The sequence below is a fragment of the Ranitomeya variabilis genome, chromosome 3 (genome assembly GCF_051348905.1).
Source record: "Ranitomeya variabilis isolate aRanVar5 chromosome 3, aRanVar5.hap1, whole genome shotgun sequence".
In the NCBI taxonomy this organism is placed as follows: Eukaryota; Metazoa; Chordata; class Amphibia; order Anura; family Dendrobatidae; genus Ranitomeya; species Ranitomeya variabilis.
In genome coordinates this window covers 462,446,724-462,466,403 of record NC_135234.1, presented here as the reverse complement: position 1 = coordinate 462,466,403, position 19,680 = coordinate 462,446,724, and the positions used below count along the sequence as shown (strand labels likewise).

At 39.9% G+C, this 19,680-nt stretch overlaps 1 protein-coding gene across 4 annotated transcripts in view; it reads right to left on the bottom strand.

Annotated features, from left to right (window-relative positions):
• The window catches only part of NMS (neuromedin S), a 103,610-nt gene that overhangs the window by 41,124 nt on the left and 42,806 nt on the right, over positions 1-19,680 (bottom strand). For all 4 annotated transcript variants that reach the window (XR_013223926.1, XM_077296610.1, XM_077296611.1 and 1 more), the window contains one exon: positions 4,275-4,334. Coding sequence is in view for 3 of the 4 variants with exons in the window: in XM_077296610.1 (XP_077152725.1) it covers positions 4,275-4,334 (60 nt within the window). In the remaining variant the exon portion in view is untranslated. The remainder of the gene's footprint in view (positions 1-4,274; positions 4,335-19,680) is intronic.

Genomic DNA, 19,680 nt, shown 5'->3' with positions numbered 1-19,680 from the left:
GTGTCAAAGGTTCTGATTTCAGAATACACCCATCCACCTTTGACTTGAGAAAGAAAAGTCAAATAGAGAATCATTCGCTTGTCCTCATTCATTCGCTTGTCCTTATTCATTCACTTGTTCTCATTCATTCGCTTGTCCTCTTTTATTCAGTTTTCATCATTCATTCGTTTGTCCTCATTTATTCCCTTGTCCTAATTTATTCGCTTGTCCTCATTCATTTGCTTGTCCTCATTTATTTGCTTGTCCTCATTTATTTGCTTGTCCTCATTCATTTGTTTGTCCTCATTCATCCTCTTTTATTCAGTTTTCATCATTCATTCGTTTTTTTTCCTCATTTATTTGCTTGTCCTCATTTATTCACTTGTCCTCATTCGTTCGCTAGTCCTCATTTATTCCCTTGTCCTCATTCATTTACTTGTCCTCATTTATTCGCTTGTCCTCATTTTTTCACTAGTCCTCATTTATTCGCTTGTCCTCATTTATTCACTAGTCCTCATTTATTCCCTTGTCCTCATTCATTCGCTCGTCCTCATTTTTTCACTAGTCCTCATTCATTCCCTTGTCCTCATTCATTCGCTTGTCCTCATTTATTCGCTTGTCCCCATTCATTCGCTAGTCCTCATTTATTCCCTTGTCCTCATTTATTCGCTTGTCCTCATTTATTCTCTTGTCCTCAGTTATTTACTTGTCCTCATTTATTCCATTGTCCTCATTCATTCTCTAGTCCTCATTTATTCCCTTGTCGTCATTTATTCCCTTGTCCTCATTTATTCCCTTATCCTCATTTATTCACTTGTCCTCATTTATTCGCTTGTCCTCATTTATTCCCTTGTCCTCATTTATTCGCTTGTCCTCATTTATTCTCTTGTCCTCAGTTATTTACTTGTCCTCATTTATTCGCTAGTCCTCATTCATTCCCTTGTCCTCATTTATTCCCTTATCCTCATTTATTCCCTTATCCTCATTTATTCGCTTGTCCTCATTTATTCGCTTGTCCTCATTTATTCCATTGTTCTCATTCATTCGCTAGTCCTCATTTATTCCCTTGTCCTCATAAATTTGCTTGTCCTCATTTATTCCCTTGTCCTCATTCATTCGCTTGTCCTCATTTATTTGCTTATCTTTATTTATTCGTTTGTCCTCATTCATTCGCTTGTCCTCCTTTATTCGCTAGTCCTCGTTTATTCGTATTTCCTCACTCATTCGCTAGTCCTCATTTATTCCCTTGTCCTCATTCATTTGCTTGTTAAAGGAAAGGCCAATGCGTATATGAAAAGTGCACACCTGAGGTATAAGAATATAAACAACTACTTTATTGTCACCAAAGCACAAACATAATTAAAAACATTTAAAAACAACAATGACAACACCCCCATCCATATGCAATAATACATCTATGTGACCCTAGGACATGACACCGTAACAACATAGGCACCCATAATGGAAGTGCAGTGTACACTGTGTGCAGAATTATTAGGCAAGTTGTAATTTAGGATTATTTTTATTATTGATCAACAACTATGTTCTCAATCAACCCAAAAGACTCATAAATATCAAAGCTTAATATTTTTGGAAGTTGGAGTGTTATTTTTTTTAGATTTGGCTATCTTAGGAGGATATCTGTTTGTGCAGGTAACTATTACTGTGCAGAATTATTAGGCAACTTAATAAAAACCAAATATATTCCCATCTCACTTGTTTATTTTCACCAGGTAAACCAATATAACTGCACAAAATTTAGAAATAAACATTTCTGACATGCAAAAGCAGAACCCCCAAAAAATAGTGACCAATATAGCCACCTTTCTTTATGATGACACTCAACAGCCTTCCATCCATAGATTCTGTCAGTTGCTTGATCTGTTTACTATCAACATTGCATGCAGCAGTCACCACAGCTTCCCAGACACTGTTCCGAGAGGTGGACTGTTTTCCCTCCCTGTAGATCTCGCATTTTATGAGGGACCACAGGTTCTCATGGGGTTCAGATCAGGTGAACAAGGGGGCCATGTCATTATTTTTTCTTCTTTGAGACCTTTACTGGCCAGCCACGCTGTGGAGTAGCTGGAGGCATGTGATGGAGCATTGTCCTGCATGAAAATCATGTTTTTATTGAATTATACTGACTTCCTCCTGTACCACTGCTTGAAGAAGTTGTCTTCCAGAAACTGGCAGTAGGTCTGGGAGTTGAGCTTCACTCCATCCTCAACCCGAAAAGGTCCCACAAGTTCATCTTTGATGATACCAGCCCATACCAGTACCCCACCTCCACCTTGCTGGCGTCTGAGTCAGAGTGGAGCTCTCTGCCCTTTACTGATCCAGCCTCTGGCCCATCAAGAGTCACTCTCATTTCATCAGTCCATAAAACCTTTGAAAAGTCAGTCTTAAGATATTTCTTGGCCCAGTCTTGACATTTTACCTTATGTTTCTTGTTCAAAGGTGGTTGTTTTTCAGCCTTCCTTGCCTTGGCCATGTCCCTGAGTATCACACACCTTGTGCTTTTTGTTACTCCAGTAACGTTGCAGCTCTGAAATATGGCAAAACTGGTGGCAAATGGCATCTTGGCATCTTCACGCTTGATTTTCCTCAATTCATGGGCAGGTATTTTGTGCCTTTTTTGCCCAACACGCTTCTTGCGACCCTGTTGGCTATTTGCCATCAAAAGCTTGATTGTTTGGTGATCATGCTTCAAAAGTTTGGCAATTTCAAGACTGCTGCATCCCTCTGCAAGACATCTCACAATTTTGGACTTTTCAGAGCCCATCAAATCTCTCTTCTGACCCATTTTGCTAAAGGAAAGGAAGTTGCCTAATAACTAAGCACACCTTATATAGGGTGTTGATGTCATTAGACAACACCCCTCCTCATTAGAGAGATGTACATCACCTGATATACTTACTTGGTAGTTGGCTCTCAAGCCTGAACAGCTTGGAGTAGGACAAAATGTATAAAAAGTATCATGTGATCAAAATACAACTTGCCTAATAATTCTGCACACAGTGTACATAAATAATGCAATCAACAAGATATTATTGTAAGGTCATAACAATCCAGCAACAAGTAATAAGAGAAAAAATCAGTTAGACAAATATAGTTGGCTGAATGCACACACTATGAATCCTAAATGTGTGCGTCCCCACAGGTATAAGTTAGGTGTCTGCGAGAAATAGCAATTGTCAAAATGGTGGTCATAGACTGCAAAAGAAAGCCAACCTAAATCCCGGGTATATGCAAAATAGCACTATGGTGATTAGAGCAAGAGCGCAGAAAAATATATATATTTAAGTGGACAAAAATTATTATCCAGTGCTGAATACCTACATGCCAAATAGACACATGGAAGAACCGGATTATGATCACAGAGGAGAGCCCATGTAAATAGCCAGAGAGTCCCTAGGACAATGAAGGTAATGCAAGCAGGGAGCCCCTGGATGAAGGAAAGGAAATGGATGGCATGAAAAGATGGGGGTGTGGGAGCCCCACGTGTAGCTTTGTCAAGGGAAGTGCTGAGCAGTGACTATTGCAGTCTTTAAATAGCAGCAGAGATAGCAAAAGTAATTAGAAAGCTGGTTACCGATTTGTCAGGAACATGTTTCTCAGCCGCATCTGGGTTGGGATCATTCTTTTTAAAGGTTTTTAATTATGTTTGTGCTTTGGTGACAATAAAGTAGTTGTTTATATTCTTGTACTTCAGGTGTGCACTTTTCATATACGCATTGGCCTTTCCTTTAACAATTGTTCCTCTTTTCCATGCGTTTGTAGCACTCTGTGTTTACTATATTTGTATTTCAAACATTCAGTGGTGCACCCTGCCCTTTGTTGTTTTTGTTATACCTCATTCATTTGCTTGTCCTCATTTATTCGCTTGTCCTCGTTCATTCACTTGTCCTCATTTATTTGCTTGTCCTCATTCATTCACTTGTCCTCATTCATTCGCTTGTCCTCATTTATTCGCTTGTCCTCGTTCATTCGCTTGTCCTCATTTATTTGCTTGTCCTCATTCATTCACTTGGCCTCATTTATTCAATTGTCCTCATTCATTCGCTTGTCCTCTGTTGCATTTTTCCTCTCTAATTCCCTCAATCATGCTCTAGGTAAAGACCTCCGTCACCTATTCCCCTGAGTACATCATGTTCTTTCAATGGGTAAGATTATTTCCCTTTCTATTACAGATTGCCAAAGCCGCCATTTGCCTGGTTGAATAATTTCTGTTGTGTTTCCATATTGTTTTCATGACTTCTTAACATGACAAACAAATCGCATGTTGTCCTTACCTCATTAACTTTCATTCTGTTGTAAACGGAGCTACAAAGGTCCATGACAAAATCTGAGATCTGAAAAATGCATTATATTGTTAACATATATGATCAATATAACAGTTTTCTATGAAACAAAGACTGGTAATTTGGGTAAAATATTTGGGTACCAATTAAAGGGGTTGTCCTCAACTTGGATCTTGATGACTTATCCTTAGCATAGTTCATCAATATCAGATAGGTGAGGGTCCAGCACCCAACACCCCACTGGTCAGCTGGTTTCAGCCCATGCCAAATTTCTCAGCTGGGGCTCTGTATACTGTAGCAGCGGTTCTCGAGTACTACAGCTCAGCTCATATTGTGCTGCAGAGCCCAAGAATGGCCCTTACAGAGGAACGGTGTTGTGCCGGCGCCATACACTCTCAGGGCTAATAATAACTGATCATCCAGGTGTCAGACCCCCACAGATTTCATATTATTAACCTATCATAAGAATAGGCCTGCAATATCTAAGTACTGTTCATCCCCTCTAATTTATAATAACTGTTTAACAGGCTTTTCTTTGATTAACCAATGCGATATTCTTTTCTTTCACCAAAACCAGAGCCACTTTTAGTCTTGCTTATGTATGATACTGCAGCACGCCAGTCAATGAGATTCAACTGCAATACCAAGCACAGCCTTTGGAAATGAGTGGCGCTGTGAAAAAGAGATCTTTTGTTTTTTTAATAATCCTGTACAACTCAAAATTTTGTGCACAGGTCTACAAGGATAAAATTGTTTGAAAAGTAAGAGATGATTTTTACATACTTTCAATGGCTGAGCTCAGTAGAAATATCAAAAAAGTTCTATCACGTACAGTTTTTTTTCACTCCATAGGCGTTTTCTTGCACATTACTTTCACCACTTTGCATGACCTTTGGTGGATGATTTTGGTCCAAAGAATGTGGCTGTGTCCATAGCAACCAATCAGAGCACAACTTTCATTTTACCTCAGCAGTATAAGAATTGAAAGCTGCACTGTGATTGGTTACTTTAGGGGGGCAAAGGTAGATTTTCTTTTAGATTGAGTTCATAATAGTGTGGAGGTGCACTTACCATGATTCCTTTCAGTATTTAGTGGTTGTGGTGGATTATACCACTAGCGTGATGAAAATGGCTATAGGGGGGTGTCATAATTCACCAGACAACTTTTGGTACATTTGTGGTTGTTTTGCAGTGAAGAAACAATGAGGGAACATTATGGACTTCGTTAGAAAAGTTTATTATGCGTACTTGCAAGTAAAACTACATGATCAGGACAATTTGTGGGTTCAACATGTAGCGTGTTTCATTTGTGTAGAAGAACTCTGCAAATTGTCTCTTCAGAGAGGAAGAGGACTAAAACTCTAGTGCCACCTATTGGAAGCAGCCATCCTAAAAGTCAATGTCGACCCTTTAACGAGCCTTGTCACATGACTTAGGATAAAAGTCAGACCAAAATCTCAATTTGCAGACACTGTGTTTTGGAGTATTGCCCCTCATCAGTGCAAAGTCTGAGATCTGGCCTAAAGGGAATATAGAGAGCTTACGTTTTGGTGTGCCTATGATCTGGAGGGAACCGCACAATCATACTGATGACTGCTACTGTTGAAGTGCAATGTGGAGGGATTCAACCTTACAAGGAAGAAGGACATAACCAGATATCCTGTCAGCAAGTAGCCCAGTGCCTCACAGTCTAGGAATACCTGTCTCTTCACCTCCGGAGAAACTTGAAGAAACACCTGATTCTGACAAAGACTTTCACGCTAGTTCCAACGAGCCACAGCTTTTTCACAGCTCGAATTAAATGATTTAGTCGGGGATTTGGACCTTCCTAAACATTCTGCAGAACTTTTAGGCTGTAGACTAAAGGAAAAGAACCTGCTATCTCTTGGTACCTGTTTTTAATGTTACAGAAGAAGAGAAAAGGAATTCCGTCCATACTTTACTCAAGACGATGCTCTTTTGCATACCTGTGTAATTTTTCTGTTTAAAGTTAAACTAATTACAGTGAGTGAAATATTTATCCTCTTTATAAAATATTTGGTGGTGTGCTTTTTATACTGTATAAGAGAATATGCAAATTACAATTAGTAAACACTAGGACTCAAACACAGGAAAGTGGACTTGAGTACTACACTTGCACAGATTTATTACTTAACCCATTTACCCCCGAAGGAGCTCTGCACGTTAATGACTGGATTAATTTTTACAATTCTGACCACTGTCACTTTATGAGGTAATAACTCTGGAACACTTCAATGGATCCTGGTGATTCTGATGTTTTTTTTGTGACATATTGTACTTCATGATAGTAGTAAAAAAATTTCTGTATGACTTGCGTTTATTTGTGAAAAAAAATGAAATTTGGCAAAAATTTGGAAAATTTTGCAATTTTCCAACTTTGAATTTTCATGCCCTTAAATCACAGAGATATATCACATAAAATAGTTCATAAATAACATTTCCTACATGTCTACTTTACATCAGCACAATTTAGCAACCATAATTTATTTTTTTTTGTTAGGAAGTTATAAGGGTTAAAAGTTGACCAACGATTTTTCATTTTTCCAACATAATTTACAAAATCATTTTTTTTAGGGACCACATCACATTTGAAGTCACTTTGAGGGGGTCTATATGATATAAGATACCCAAATTCTAAAAATTGCACCCCTCAAGGTGCTCAAAACCACAATCAAGAAGTTTATCAACCCTTCAGGTGCTTCACAGGAATTATGGAAAAAAAAAAGAACATTTAACTTTTTTTCACAAAAAAATTTACTTCAGATTCAATTTTTTTAATTCGACAAATGTAAAAGGAAAAAATGGACCCCAAAATTTGTTGTATAATTTCTCCTGAGCATGCCGATACCCCACATGAGGGAGAAAACCACTGTTTGGGTTTACGGCAGAGCTCGGAAGGGAAGGAGTGCCATTTGACTTTTTGAATGCAAAATTTTCTGGAACAATTCGTGGACACTATGTCGCATTTGGAGAGCCTCTGATGAGCCTAAACAGTGAAAATCCCTCACAAGTGACACCATTTTGGAAACTAGAACTCTCAGGGAACTGATCTAGATATGTGGTGAGCACATTGAACTTTCCGGTGCATCACAAAAGTTTAAAATGTTGAGCCGTAAAATTTAAAAATATATAATTTTCCCTACAAATATGTTTTTAGCCCAAAATATTGCATTTTCATAACAGTAAAAGGAGAAAATGCACAGTATAATATGTTGTGTAATTTCTCCTGAGTACGCCAATACCCAATATGAGGGAGAAAACTACTGTTTGGGGGCACGGCAAAGCTTGGAAGGAAAGGAGCGTCATTTCACTTTTTGAATGTAAAATTTCCTAGAATCATTAGCGGATGCCATGTCCCATTTGGAGAGCCCCTGATGTGCCTAAACAGTGGACACCCCACACAAGTGACCCCATTTTGAAAACTAGACCCCCGTAAGGAATGTATTTAAATGTGTGGTGAGCACCTTGAACCCTTAGATGCTTCACAGAAGTTTATAACTTTGAGCCGTGAAAATAATAAAATCCCATTTTCCCTCACAAAAATGCTATTTTAGCCCCAAATCTTGCATTTTCATCAGGGTAACAATTTGTAGTGCAATTTCTCCTGAGTACACCGATACCCTATATGAGGGAGAAAACTACTGTTTTGGTGCACTGCAGGGCTCGGAAGGGAAGGAGCATCATTTGACTTTTTGAATGTAAAATTTGGTGGAATCATTAGCGGACATCATTTCCCATTTGGAGAGCCCCTGATGTGCCTAAACAGTGGAAACCCCCAAGTAACCCCATTTTGAAAACTATACCCCCACAAGGAATGTATTTAGATGCATGGTAAGCACTTTGAACCCCCAGGTGCTTCACAGAAGTTTATAACATTTAGTCGTAAAAATAATGAAATCACATTTTCCTCACAAAAATGTTGTTTTAGCTCCAAATGTTTTATTTTTTTAAGGGTTAATGGGAATTTTTTTTACAATAAACTGAGATCAATTTTTTGCTTAGTGCGCCTATTAGCTACATGTAATCGGAAAATATTTATCAGGCACAGTGCAAAGCTCAGAAGGCAAGGAGACCCAGATTTTACGGTTATGATTTGCAGGTGCCATGACCCACTAGGAGAGCCCATCAGGTTCCAGAACAGCAGATCCCATCATAAGTGACCCCATTTTACAAACTACACCTCTCAATTAATTAATCTAGGGGTTCAGTGATCATATTGACACCACAGGTATGTCACAGAATTTTATACCATTGAGCAGTGAAGAAAAAATAACTATGTTTTTACAATAAAAATGTAGTTTTAGCCCCAGATTTTACATTTTCACAAAAGAGGTGGGTAAAAATGGCACCATAGTTTGTCTCATAAAATCTACTGAACATGGCAATACCCCATATGTGGCTGTACAGTACTACTTAGCCATACAAAGAGACTCGGTAGGAGCGGAGCACTATTTGCCTCCTGGAGCCCAAATTTTCCTAGAAGAGTGTTCAGACTCCATATACAGAGCCCTAAATTGCTAGCAGAGCAGAACCCCCCTCATGTGACCCCATTTTGGAAATTATACCCCTTTGGGAATTTATCTACAGGTGTAGTGCTAGTTTTGACTCCATGGGTATTTTACAGAAACAAGCAACAATGAATGTTGCAGAGTGAAAATTGCCAACAGCCATTGTAGTGACCAGTACGCTGTAGTGACTCAGCCTGTGCTTTTGGAGGCATGCACCGTAAGTTATGTGGCTCTCATCGCTTCAGAATTGCCAAACATGTGGATGCCACAGTATATGCGGTTTTGGTACACTGCGGCGATCAGAAGGGAGGGGGGCATTTGGAGTTGGGAGCACAGAATTTTCTGAATTTATTTTGGAAGGTAATGGAGCCATTTCGCTTTTCCAAAGCCTTTGTACTACAAGTAAGTTAAAGCCCCTATATTTCCGTTAGTTGACAGACCTGAGTGAGGGCTTGCTTTTTTTGTGGATTGAGTTGAAGCTTTTATTGGGAACAATTTACATAACATTTGGGATCACACTTATCCGGCGCTCTACGCTGATCACTTACTTTGGGGTTTCCATCTAAATCCATTCACTATAATGAGGCAGCAGAGTTACTCTGGACTCCGTCTGGCGTCTGTTCAGCAGTATCCTTCCTTTCAGAAGTGCACAAAACTGTGGCCGTTGGCACTTTTATGCAGTCCTAAAAAGATGGACACCTCCGGATCACAGGTCAGACAACGTCCACAGTGCTTCCATCTGCCTCATTATAGGTAATCTTCCACCAGAGGTTCCTTCTGAATGACGTATTTCAGAGATTTACACTGAAACCCCAATGTAAGCACTCAACACAGAGCACAGGATAAATGTGCGTTGAGCCTTACTGCGATCTTTCGGAGGCAGAATGAAAAGATCAACAGCAGGTGAAGAATTGGTTTTATTTATTTTTACGCCGTTCCTCGTGCAATTAGGCTACTTTATTCTTCGGGTTGGTGCGATTACAGCGATACCAGATTTATATCTTTTTTTAAGTTTGGCTACTGTCACACACTAAAAGACGCTTTTTATTCCAAAAAATAGTTTTTTGCATCACCATATTTTGAGAGCTATAGTTTTCCATATTTTGGCCCACAGAGTCATGTGATGACTTGTTTTTTGCGTGACGAATTGATGTTTTTACTTGTACCATTTTCGGGCACATGACTTTTTTTATGTCTTTCTATTTGGAATTTTGGAAGGCAGAATAAAACAAAAACCAGCAATTCAGGATTTTTTTTGGGAGGGTGGTTTGCCGTTCCATGTCTGTGGTAAAATTGATAAGGCACTTTTATTCTTCGGGCAGTACAATTACAGCAATACCCCACTTATATATCGTTTTTGTATGTTTTGGCGCTTTTACACAAGAAAAACTTTTATAGACAAAATAATTATTTTTGCATTGCTTTATTCTGGGACCTTTAACTTTTTTAATTGTTCACTGATGGAGCTGTATGGTGGCTTGTTTTTTTACAGGACAAAATGATGTTTTCAGCGGTACCATGTTTATTTATATCCTTTTTTTTATCACATTTTATTCCATTTTTTGTTCAGCGGTGTGATGATAAAGCATCGTTTTTTGCCTTGTTTTTTATATTTTTATGGTGTTAGGGGGTTAACTTGTGAGACAGTTTTATAGGTCAGGTCGTTGCGGACGCGGCGATACCAAATATGTGTACTTTTATTGTTTATATTTTTTTCATTCAAATACTTATAGATACAATATATTCTGAATTTTTTTATTATTATTTATTTATTTATTTTATTTTATTTTTACAATTATTTAAAAACTTTTTTATAACTTTTTTTTACTTTTTTACTTAGTCCCACTTTGGAACTATCATTTTTTGCAGGCTAATAGCTTCTACAGCTTGGGGATGCAGCAGCATCCCCATGCTGTAGAAACTGTCAGCTCTGCACTGACAGAGAAGCTTGCACTGCGCATAATCAGCATGTTTCCTATTTCTGACCCGGATGTCATCATGACGACATTGGGTCACCATGGTAACGATCCGGACCCCATGTAATGCTGTGGGGTCTCTGATCGAAAGGCAGAGGGGCTGTCAGCCCTCTGCCAGCTCCCGGAATGCTGCGATCCCCTTCAATCGTAGCATTTCGGGTATAAGGTGCCAGGAGACAGCTGACACCCAGCAGCAATCGCCCGCACACCACCCGTGTGCGCGGGCAATTGCGTAGACGTAATAATCTGTCCCTGGTTAGATATACCCAGGTCACATGGATGGATTATGTCTAATGTCAGAAAGGGGTTAAAATTTTTACAGAAAAGCTCTAAGTATTTTGTTTCACAGCCCAGTCTTATAAAATACTGTGTTGTAGTTTGTGAGTTAAATATACTCACCACAACGCATACTTTTTGCAGTTTTGTTTGCCAAATTGGGTCACTTGTGGGTGTTTCTGCTTTATGGCACCTCAGGGGCTCTGCAAATGCAAATCTATATCCAAATTTTCATTTAAAAAATGTAACTCTTTATACATCTTAATGAAATAAAAGGACATTTGAAAAATCAAGCTGACATAATAAATAACATTTCACATATGTCAACTTTAAACTATTGTCTGGTATGACTATCTTCTGTAAGGATCTAAGTATTGAAAGTTTATAAATCACACATTGTTTCCATTTTTTCAGACAATTTTACAAAAAAAAATTGACTTAAATTTACCACTAACATAAAGTACAATGTGTCATGAAAAACCAGTAACAAAATTACGGGGATATATAGAAGCATTCCAGAGTTATTACCACAAAAATTGACACTGGTCAGTTTTGGAAAATAGAGCTCAGTTATAAAGATAAAATTGGCTCTGTCACTAATGGGTTAAAGGGGTATTCTTTTTTAAAGGGAACCTGTCACCAGTTTTTGAGATTATGAACAAATGCCACCACCTTTCACTATTCATGTGCTGCATTCAATAAACGTGTCTATCATCTCCTGACTCCCCCTGTATAACCCCCAAAAATACCATTTGATATGCTCCCATGTGGTATGTCAATGTGGGTGGTCCTGCCCAATGGGCATCCTAGCTGCAGTGTCTATTCCTCCAGTCTGCTCCTAATCATGTCCTCCTGCTTTGATGTGATGTATCATCCACACTGCAAACCGGACTGCGCAGGTGCACTCTGCTCTGCCCTACTGTGAGCAGAGCATAAGCTAGCATTATGCAAGCGCACAGCGACATCATCGGAATGAAGCTACTGAGAAAGAGAAAGATCTTGGTTCGCCTTTCACATCCAAGTTAGGCGCTTGTGCAGTGCTGTTTTATGCTCTGCTCAAAGTATGGCAAAGCAGAGTGTGCCTGAGTAGTCCTGTGAGTCTAATGTGCAGGTGCAAGCTCCCTATTCATCACATCAATGAAATCATGACTCTTCACATCAATCGAAGCAGGAGATATCAACTCAACTTGCCGTGTTTGGAGGAAGATGGATGAGTGCAACTCAAAGAACACCATCCTAACCATGAAGCATGGTGGGGGAAACATCATACTTTAGGGGTGCTTTTCTGCAAATGGGACATTACAACTGCACCTTATTGAAGAGAGGATGGATGGGGTCATATAACGCAAGATTTTGACCAACAACCTCCGTATCTCAGTAAGAGCAATGAAGATGCGTCATTACTGGATCTTCCAGCATAACAATGACTTAAAACATGCAGCCAGGGCAACTTAGGAGTGTCTCTGAAAGAAGCATTTCCAGTTCCTGGAGTGACCTAGTCAGTCTCCAGATCTGAATCCAATAGAAAATCTTTGGAGGGAGCCAAAACTCAATGTTGCCCAGTGACAGCCCCGAAACCTTAAAGATCTGGAGAAAATCTGTATGGATGGGTGGGCCAAAATCCCTGCTGTGGTGTGTGTAAACTTGGTCAAGAACTAGGAGAAATGTCTGACCTTTGTTTCTGTACCAAATATTAAGTTCTGTTTTTCTATTGTATCAAATACTTATTTCATGCAATAAAATACAAATTAATTATGCAAAAAACATTCAATGCGATTTTCTTTTTTTTTTAGATTCTGTCTCTCACAGTTGAAGTGTACCTATGATAAAAATTACAGACCTCTCCATTCTTTGTGGGTGGGAAAACTTGCAAAATCGGTAGTGTATCAAATACTTATTTTCCCCACTGTATGTGATATACATACTTCTGGCAACATTACAACTACATGTGCTCAACCCTCTTGTATTGAGTGAGGCCTTGCATGTCTATTCGGAAAGTAGCTGGGAGTACGTATGTTGTATAATTGTGGTAACATTACCGCCTGCTCACGGTGCTGGCACCAGAGAATCCTGACAGCATGCGCTATACACAACGATTCCCAAGTATGCAGTCATATAGAGGGACTGCAAGCTTTTGTAACAAAGCAGTCAAGCCCTCTCAGACAAAGCTTGTTACTGTACCTAGAATTATAGAGCTAATCTGCAGGTAAATAGAATTACAATGTTGCCCGGCTATCTTACGAAATCAGGGTCTACCAGGAGAAAATTAAGTTTTGTGGGAGCATGAGCGCCAGCACAGAGCGGTTACAGTCACCGCTCACTAAACTGTTTGATATGGCTCATTGTTCTTTATGAGAGCCACTGCTAGATGTCTATATTGGCGGTTTATCTTAGAGAACAAAAGGATCTGCAGTCCGAAATCGAACATGGGCTTCCGTACACATTAGAGTTAGCTGAAGCAGTCAATATCAGTGGGTTTAGCTGACGTTAGTCTAATGTGTACACACGTGGTCAAAATTGTTGGTACCCCTCGTTTAATGACAGACAAACCCACAATGATCACAGAAATATCATGAATCTGACAAAAGTAATAAATAAAAATCTATGAAAATGAACACGTCAGGCCGGCGTCACACTAGGCGTAAGACAATACGGTCCGTTTTTTACGGCCGTAATACGCAGAAAAGTCCCCAAAATAGTGATCCGTATGTCATCCATAGGCAGGGTGTGTCAGCGTATTTTGCGCATGGCATCCTCCGTATGTAATCCGTATGGCATCCGTACTGCGATATTTTCTCGCAGGCTTGCAAAACCAACATCGAATGGATTTATGTGCTCAAATGTTATTTAAAACATATATACAGTATATATATATATATATATATATATATATATATATATATATATATGTCATTGAGACACACACATATATATATATATATATATATATATATATATATATATATATACTGTATTTATATTTAATTCAGCGCAAGATATGTGAAAAGCTGGTAATTCAATTGCCGGCTTTTCATTTCTCCTTCCCAAACCCGACAGGATATGAGACATGGTTACATACAGTAAACCATCTCATATCCCTTTTTTTTTTCCATATTCCACACTACTAATGTTAGTAGTGTGTATGTGCAAAATTTTGCCGCTGTAGCTGCTAAAATAAAGCGTTAAATCGCGGAAAAAATTGGAGTGGGCTCCCGCGCAATTTTCTCCGCCAGAATGGTAAAGCCAGTGACTGAGGGCAGATATTAATAGCCTAGAGAGGGTCCATGGTTATTGGCCCCCCCTGGCTACAAACATCTGCCCACAGCCACCCCAGAAAAGGCACATCTGGAAGATGCGCCTATTCTGGCACTTGACCACTCCCTTCCCACTCCCGTGTAGCGGTGGGATATGGGGTAATGAAGAGTTAATGTCACCTTGCTATTGTAAGGTGACATTAAGCCAGGTTAATAATGGAGAGGCGTCAATTATGACACCTATCCATTATTAATCCAATAGTACGAAATGGTTAAGAAAACACACACACATTATTGCAAAGTATTTTAATGAAATAAAGACACATGTTGTTGTAATATTTTATTAGACTCTTAATCCACCTGAAGACCATCGTCCTGAAACAAAGTTAAAAAAACAAACAGCAATATTCCATACCTTCCATCGTTATGTCCCACGATGTAAATCCATCTGAAGGGGTTAAATCATTTTACAGCCAGGAGCTGTGCTAATGCACTCGCTCCTGCCTGTAAAACCCCGTGTACTGAATGGAAAGCGGGGTGACCTGTAGTTACCTTGAGTCGCAGTGAGGCGCCCTCTGCTGGATGTCCTCATATGAACTCGAGCGTGGGAACTTTTCCAAGGCTCCAGTTCATGAGGACATCCAGCAGAGGGCGCATCACCGCAACTCAAGGTAACTACAGGTCATTCCCCTGCAATCCATTCATTCCCGGGGGGGGTTTACAGGCACGAGCACTGCTTTAGCAGAGCTCCTGGCTGTAAAATGATTTAACCCCTTCAGATGGATTTACTTTGTGGAACTTGACCTGAGCGACGGAAGGTATGAGATATTGTTGTTTTTTTATTTTTCCTTTGTTACAGAACGAGGGTCTTCAGGTGGATTACCAGTATAATAAAATATTACAATAACCTGTGTCTTTATTTCATTAAAGGACTTTGTAATAATGTGTGTGTGTGTTTTCTTAACCATTTTGTACTATTGGATTAATAATGGATACGTGTCATAATTGACGCCTCTCCATTATTAACCTGGCTTAATGTCACCTTACAATAGCAAGGTGACATTAACCCTTCATTACCCCATATCCCACCGCTACACGGGAATGGGAAGAGAGAGGCCAAGTGCCAGAATAGGCGCATCTTCCAGGTGTGCCTTTTCTGGGGTGGCTGGGGGCAGATGTTTGGAGCCGGGGGGGGCAATAACCATGGACTCTCTCTAGGCTATTAATATCTGCCCGCAGTCACTGGCTTTATCACTCTGGCGGAGAAAATTGCACGGGAGCCCACGCCAATTTTTTCCGCCATTTAACCCTTTATTTTACAAGCTACAGTGCCCAAATTTTGCACATACACAGTACTAACATTAGTAGTGTGGAATATGCAAAAAAAAGGGGGATATGAGATGGTTTACTGTATGTAAACCATGTCTCATATCCTGTCGGGTTTGTGAAGGAGAAATGAAAAGCCGGCAATTGAATTACCGGCTTTTCTCTAACACCGCTGCGTATTTCTCGCAAGTCACACTGCTGGTCCGTGTGTAATCCGTATTTTTCTCGCCCCCATAGACTTTCATTGGTGATTTTTTTTGCGCAATACGGTGACAAATGCAGCATGCTGCGATTTTCTACGGCCGTAGAAGACCGTATAATACGGATCCGTAAAATACGGCTGATAGGAGCTGGGCCATAGAGAATCATTGGGCCGTGTGTTATGTGTATTTTATGGATGTATTTTCTGCGCTGATACGTCCGTTAAACTCGCCAGTGTGACGCCGGCCTCAGACATTGATTTTCAACCATGTTTCCACAGAATTTTAAAAAATAAAATAAAACTCATGAAATAGGCCTGGACAGAATTGATGGTACCCCTGAAAATAATGTGACAAAGGGGACATGTTAAATCAAGGTCCACTAACTAACGTCACATGTGTCTACAATCTTGAAATCAGTTAGTGGTCCTGTGTATAGGGCTACAGATACTCACTGTGCTGTTTGGTGACATGGTGTGTATCACACTCAACATGGACCAGAGGAAGCAAAGGAAAGAGATGTCTCAGGAGATCAGAAAGAAAATTATAGACAAACATGTTAAATGTAAAAGTTATAAGACCATCTCCAAGCAGCTTGATGTTCCTGTGACTACAATTGCACATATTATTCAGAAATTTAAGATCCATGGGACTGTAGCCAACATCCCTGGACCTGGCCGCAGTAGGAAAATTGATAATAATCTTTATTTTTATATAGCGCTAACATATTCCACAGCGCTTTACAGTTTTGCATACATTATCATCGCTGTCCCCGATGGGGCTCACAATCTACATTCCCTATCAGTATGTCTTTGGAATGTGGGAGGAAACAGGAGAACCTGGAGGAAACCCACGCAAACACGGGGAGAATATACAAACTCCTTGCAGATGTTGTCCAAGGTGGGATTAGAACCCAGGACTCCAGTGCTGCAAGGCTGCAGTGCTATCTACTGATCCACCGTGCTGCCCATTGATGACAAATCAAAGAGATGGATAATACGAATGGTAACAAAAGAGCCCAGAAAACCTTCTAAACAGATTAAAAGTGAAGTTCAAGCTCAAGGAGCATCAGTATTAGCTTGCACCATCCGTCGTGGTATGAGCCAAAGAGGACTTTATGGGAGTTGACCAAGGAGGATATCATTGTTGAAAAAAAAAATCATAAAAAAAGCAAGACTGGAATTTGCCAAACTACATGCTGACAAGGCACAAAGCTTCTGGGAGAATGTACTAAGGACAGATGAGACAAAAATTGAACTTTTTGGCAAGACACATCTGCTCTATGTTCACAGATGGAAAAATTAAGCATGGATGAGGCTCTGTTATGTTCTGGGGCTGCTTTGCTGCATCGGACACAGGGTGTCTAGAATTTGTGCAGGGTACAATGAAATCTCAAGACTAGCAAGGGATTCTAGAGAGAAATGTGCTCCCCGGTGTCTCAATCGCAGGTCATGGGTCTTGCAGCAGGATAATGACCCAAAACGCACACCCAAGAATAGCTAAGAGGAAAACATTGGACTATTCTGAAGTGGCCTTCTATGAGCCCTGACCTAAATCCTATTGATCATCTTTGGAAAGAGCTGAAACATGCCATCTGGAAAAGGCAACCTTCAAACACGAGACAACTGGAGCAGTTTGCTCTTGAGGAGTGGGCCAAAATACCTGTTGAGAGATGCAGAAATCTCATTGACAGTTACAGGAATCGTTTCATTGCAGTGATTGCCTGAAAAGGTTGTGCAGCAAAATATTAAGTTAAGGGTACCATCTTTTCTGTCCAGGTCTATTTCATGAGTTTTATTTTTTTTTAAATTCTGTGGACGCATGGTTGAAAAGCAATGTCTGACTTTTATTTGTTCATTTTCATAGATTTTTTTCATTTATTATTACTTTGAACTGGCTTCTGCCTGTTGCTTATAATGAAAACTGCATGAGAGGGGTGAAAAATCAACAAAGCCATGAACAATAGCACAAAAAACCCTCACAATCTATTGTAACATATAAATGTAACTAAATGACCTGCTAGATTATTGATTAACATTTGTTTTGAAAATTGATCTATGTAAAAAAAAATTCTTATTGTTTCAGAGATGGAGCTGTACTTCATCACTTCATGGCTGTTACTCTATGAATTAACTCCTATTAATATCAGCTGCCAAGCAGACTGCTGTACTGCCTATACAGACACCAAGGAGGGCAAATTTACTAAGGCTGGAATTTCATACGAACGTCTTAAACCAAAGTATGTTACAGTAAAATACACAAGAATTATACAAATGTAGTCATTTTGATACATCTTAGACTCTATGAGGTAGAAATTGAAATCTATGCGTGCTATGTGCGGGTGTAGATGAACGCTTAAAGACACTCCAATTTCTGACATAAATGTTGCCCCGTCAGCTCTCATTCCGTCCATCCCTGCCTGCATTCCTACTCACGTTTCCAAAGTATCAAAGAAGTAAAAAGTGCTAATTTAAATGCAAATATGGAACGTGCAATAATCTGCAAGTCCCTATAATTCCCTCACTACACTAATTGCTTTATTTTTTTATGACTTCCTGTTTGATGACACTTCATTTGTTGTGAATTTGCTTTTTGCTCCCTCTAGTGGTTACTAGTTTTTTGACTCTGGTTTTTCTGTCATTCCTTTTATCCGCACCTGGGTCGTTAGTTAGGGGTGTTGCTATATAAGCTCCCTGGACCTTCAGTTCAATGCCTGGCAACGTAGTTATCAGAGCTAGTCTGCTGTGCTCTTGTCTACTGATCCTGGTTCCAGTTATATCAGCTAAGTCTGCCTTTTGCTTTTTGCTATTTGTTTTGGTTTTGTATTTTTGTCCAGCTTGTTCCAAATCTACATCCTGACCTTTTCTGGAAGCTCTAGGGGGCTGGTGTTCTCCCCCCGGACCGTTAGACGGTTCGGGGGTTCTTGAATTTCCAGTGTGGATTTTGATAGGGTTTTTGTTGACCATATAAGTTACCTTTCTTTATTCTGCTATCAGTAAGCGGGCCTCTCTGTGCTAAACCTGGTTCATTTCTGTGTTTGTCATTTCCTCTTACCTCACCGTCATTATTTGTGGGGGGCTTCTATCCAGCTTTGGGGTCCCCTTCTCTGGAGGCAAGAAAGGTCTTTGTTTTCCTCTACTAGGGGTAGCTAGATTCTCCGGCTGGCGCGTGTCATCTAGAATCAACGTAGGAATGATCCCCGGCTACTTCTAGTGTTGGCGTTAGGAGTAGATATATGGTCAACCCAGTTACCACTGCCCTATGAGCTGGATTTTTGTATTCTGCAGACTTCCACGTTCCTCTGAGACCCTCGCCATTGGGGTCATAACAGTTTGCCAGGCCAGTATTAAATGTTTAATGCATTGCAGAAGAGGGATTATAAGAAAGAAGATTCTGAGTTTTTTTTTTTTTTTTCTTTTTCCCCTTTACCTCAGAGTGGCTATGCTTGCTGCAGACATGAATGTCCAGACCTTGATTACAAGTGTGGACCAGCTGGCTACTCGTGTGCAGGGCATACAAGACTATGTTATCAGAAATCCTATGTCAGAACCTAAAATACCGATTCCTGAACTGTTTTCCGGAGACAGGTTTAAGTTTAGGAATTTCGTGAATAATTGTAAATTGTTTTTTGTCCCTGAGACCCTGTTCATCTGGAGATTCTGCTCAGCAAGTAAAAATTGTTATTTCGTTCTTACGGGGCGACCCTCAGGATTGGGCTTTTTCGCTGGCACCAGGAGATCCGGCATTGGCTGATCTTGATGCGTTTTTTCTGGCGCTCGGTTTACTTTATGAGGAACCCAATCTTGAGATTCAGGCAGAAAAGGCCTTGCTGGCTA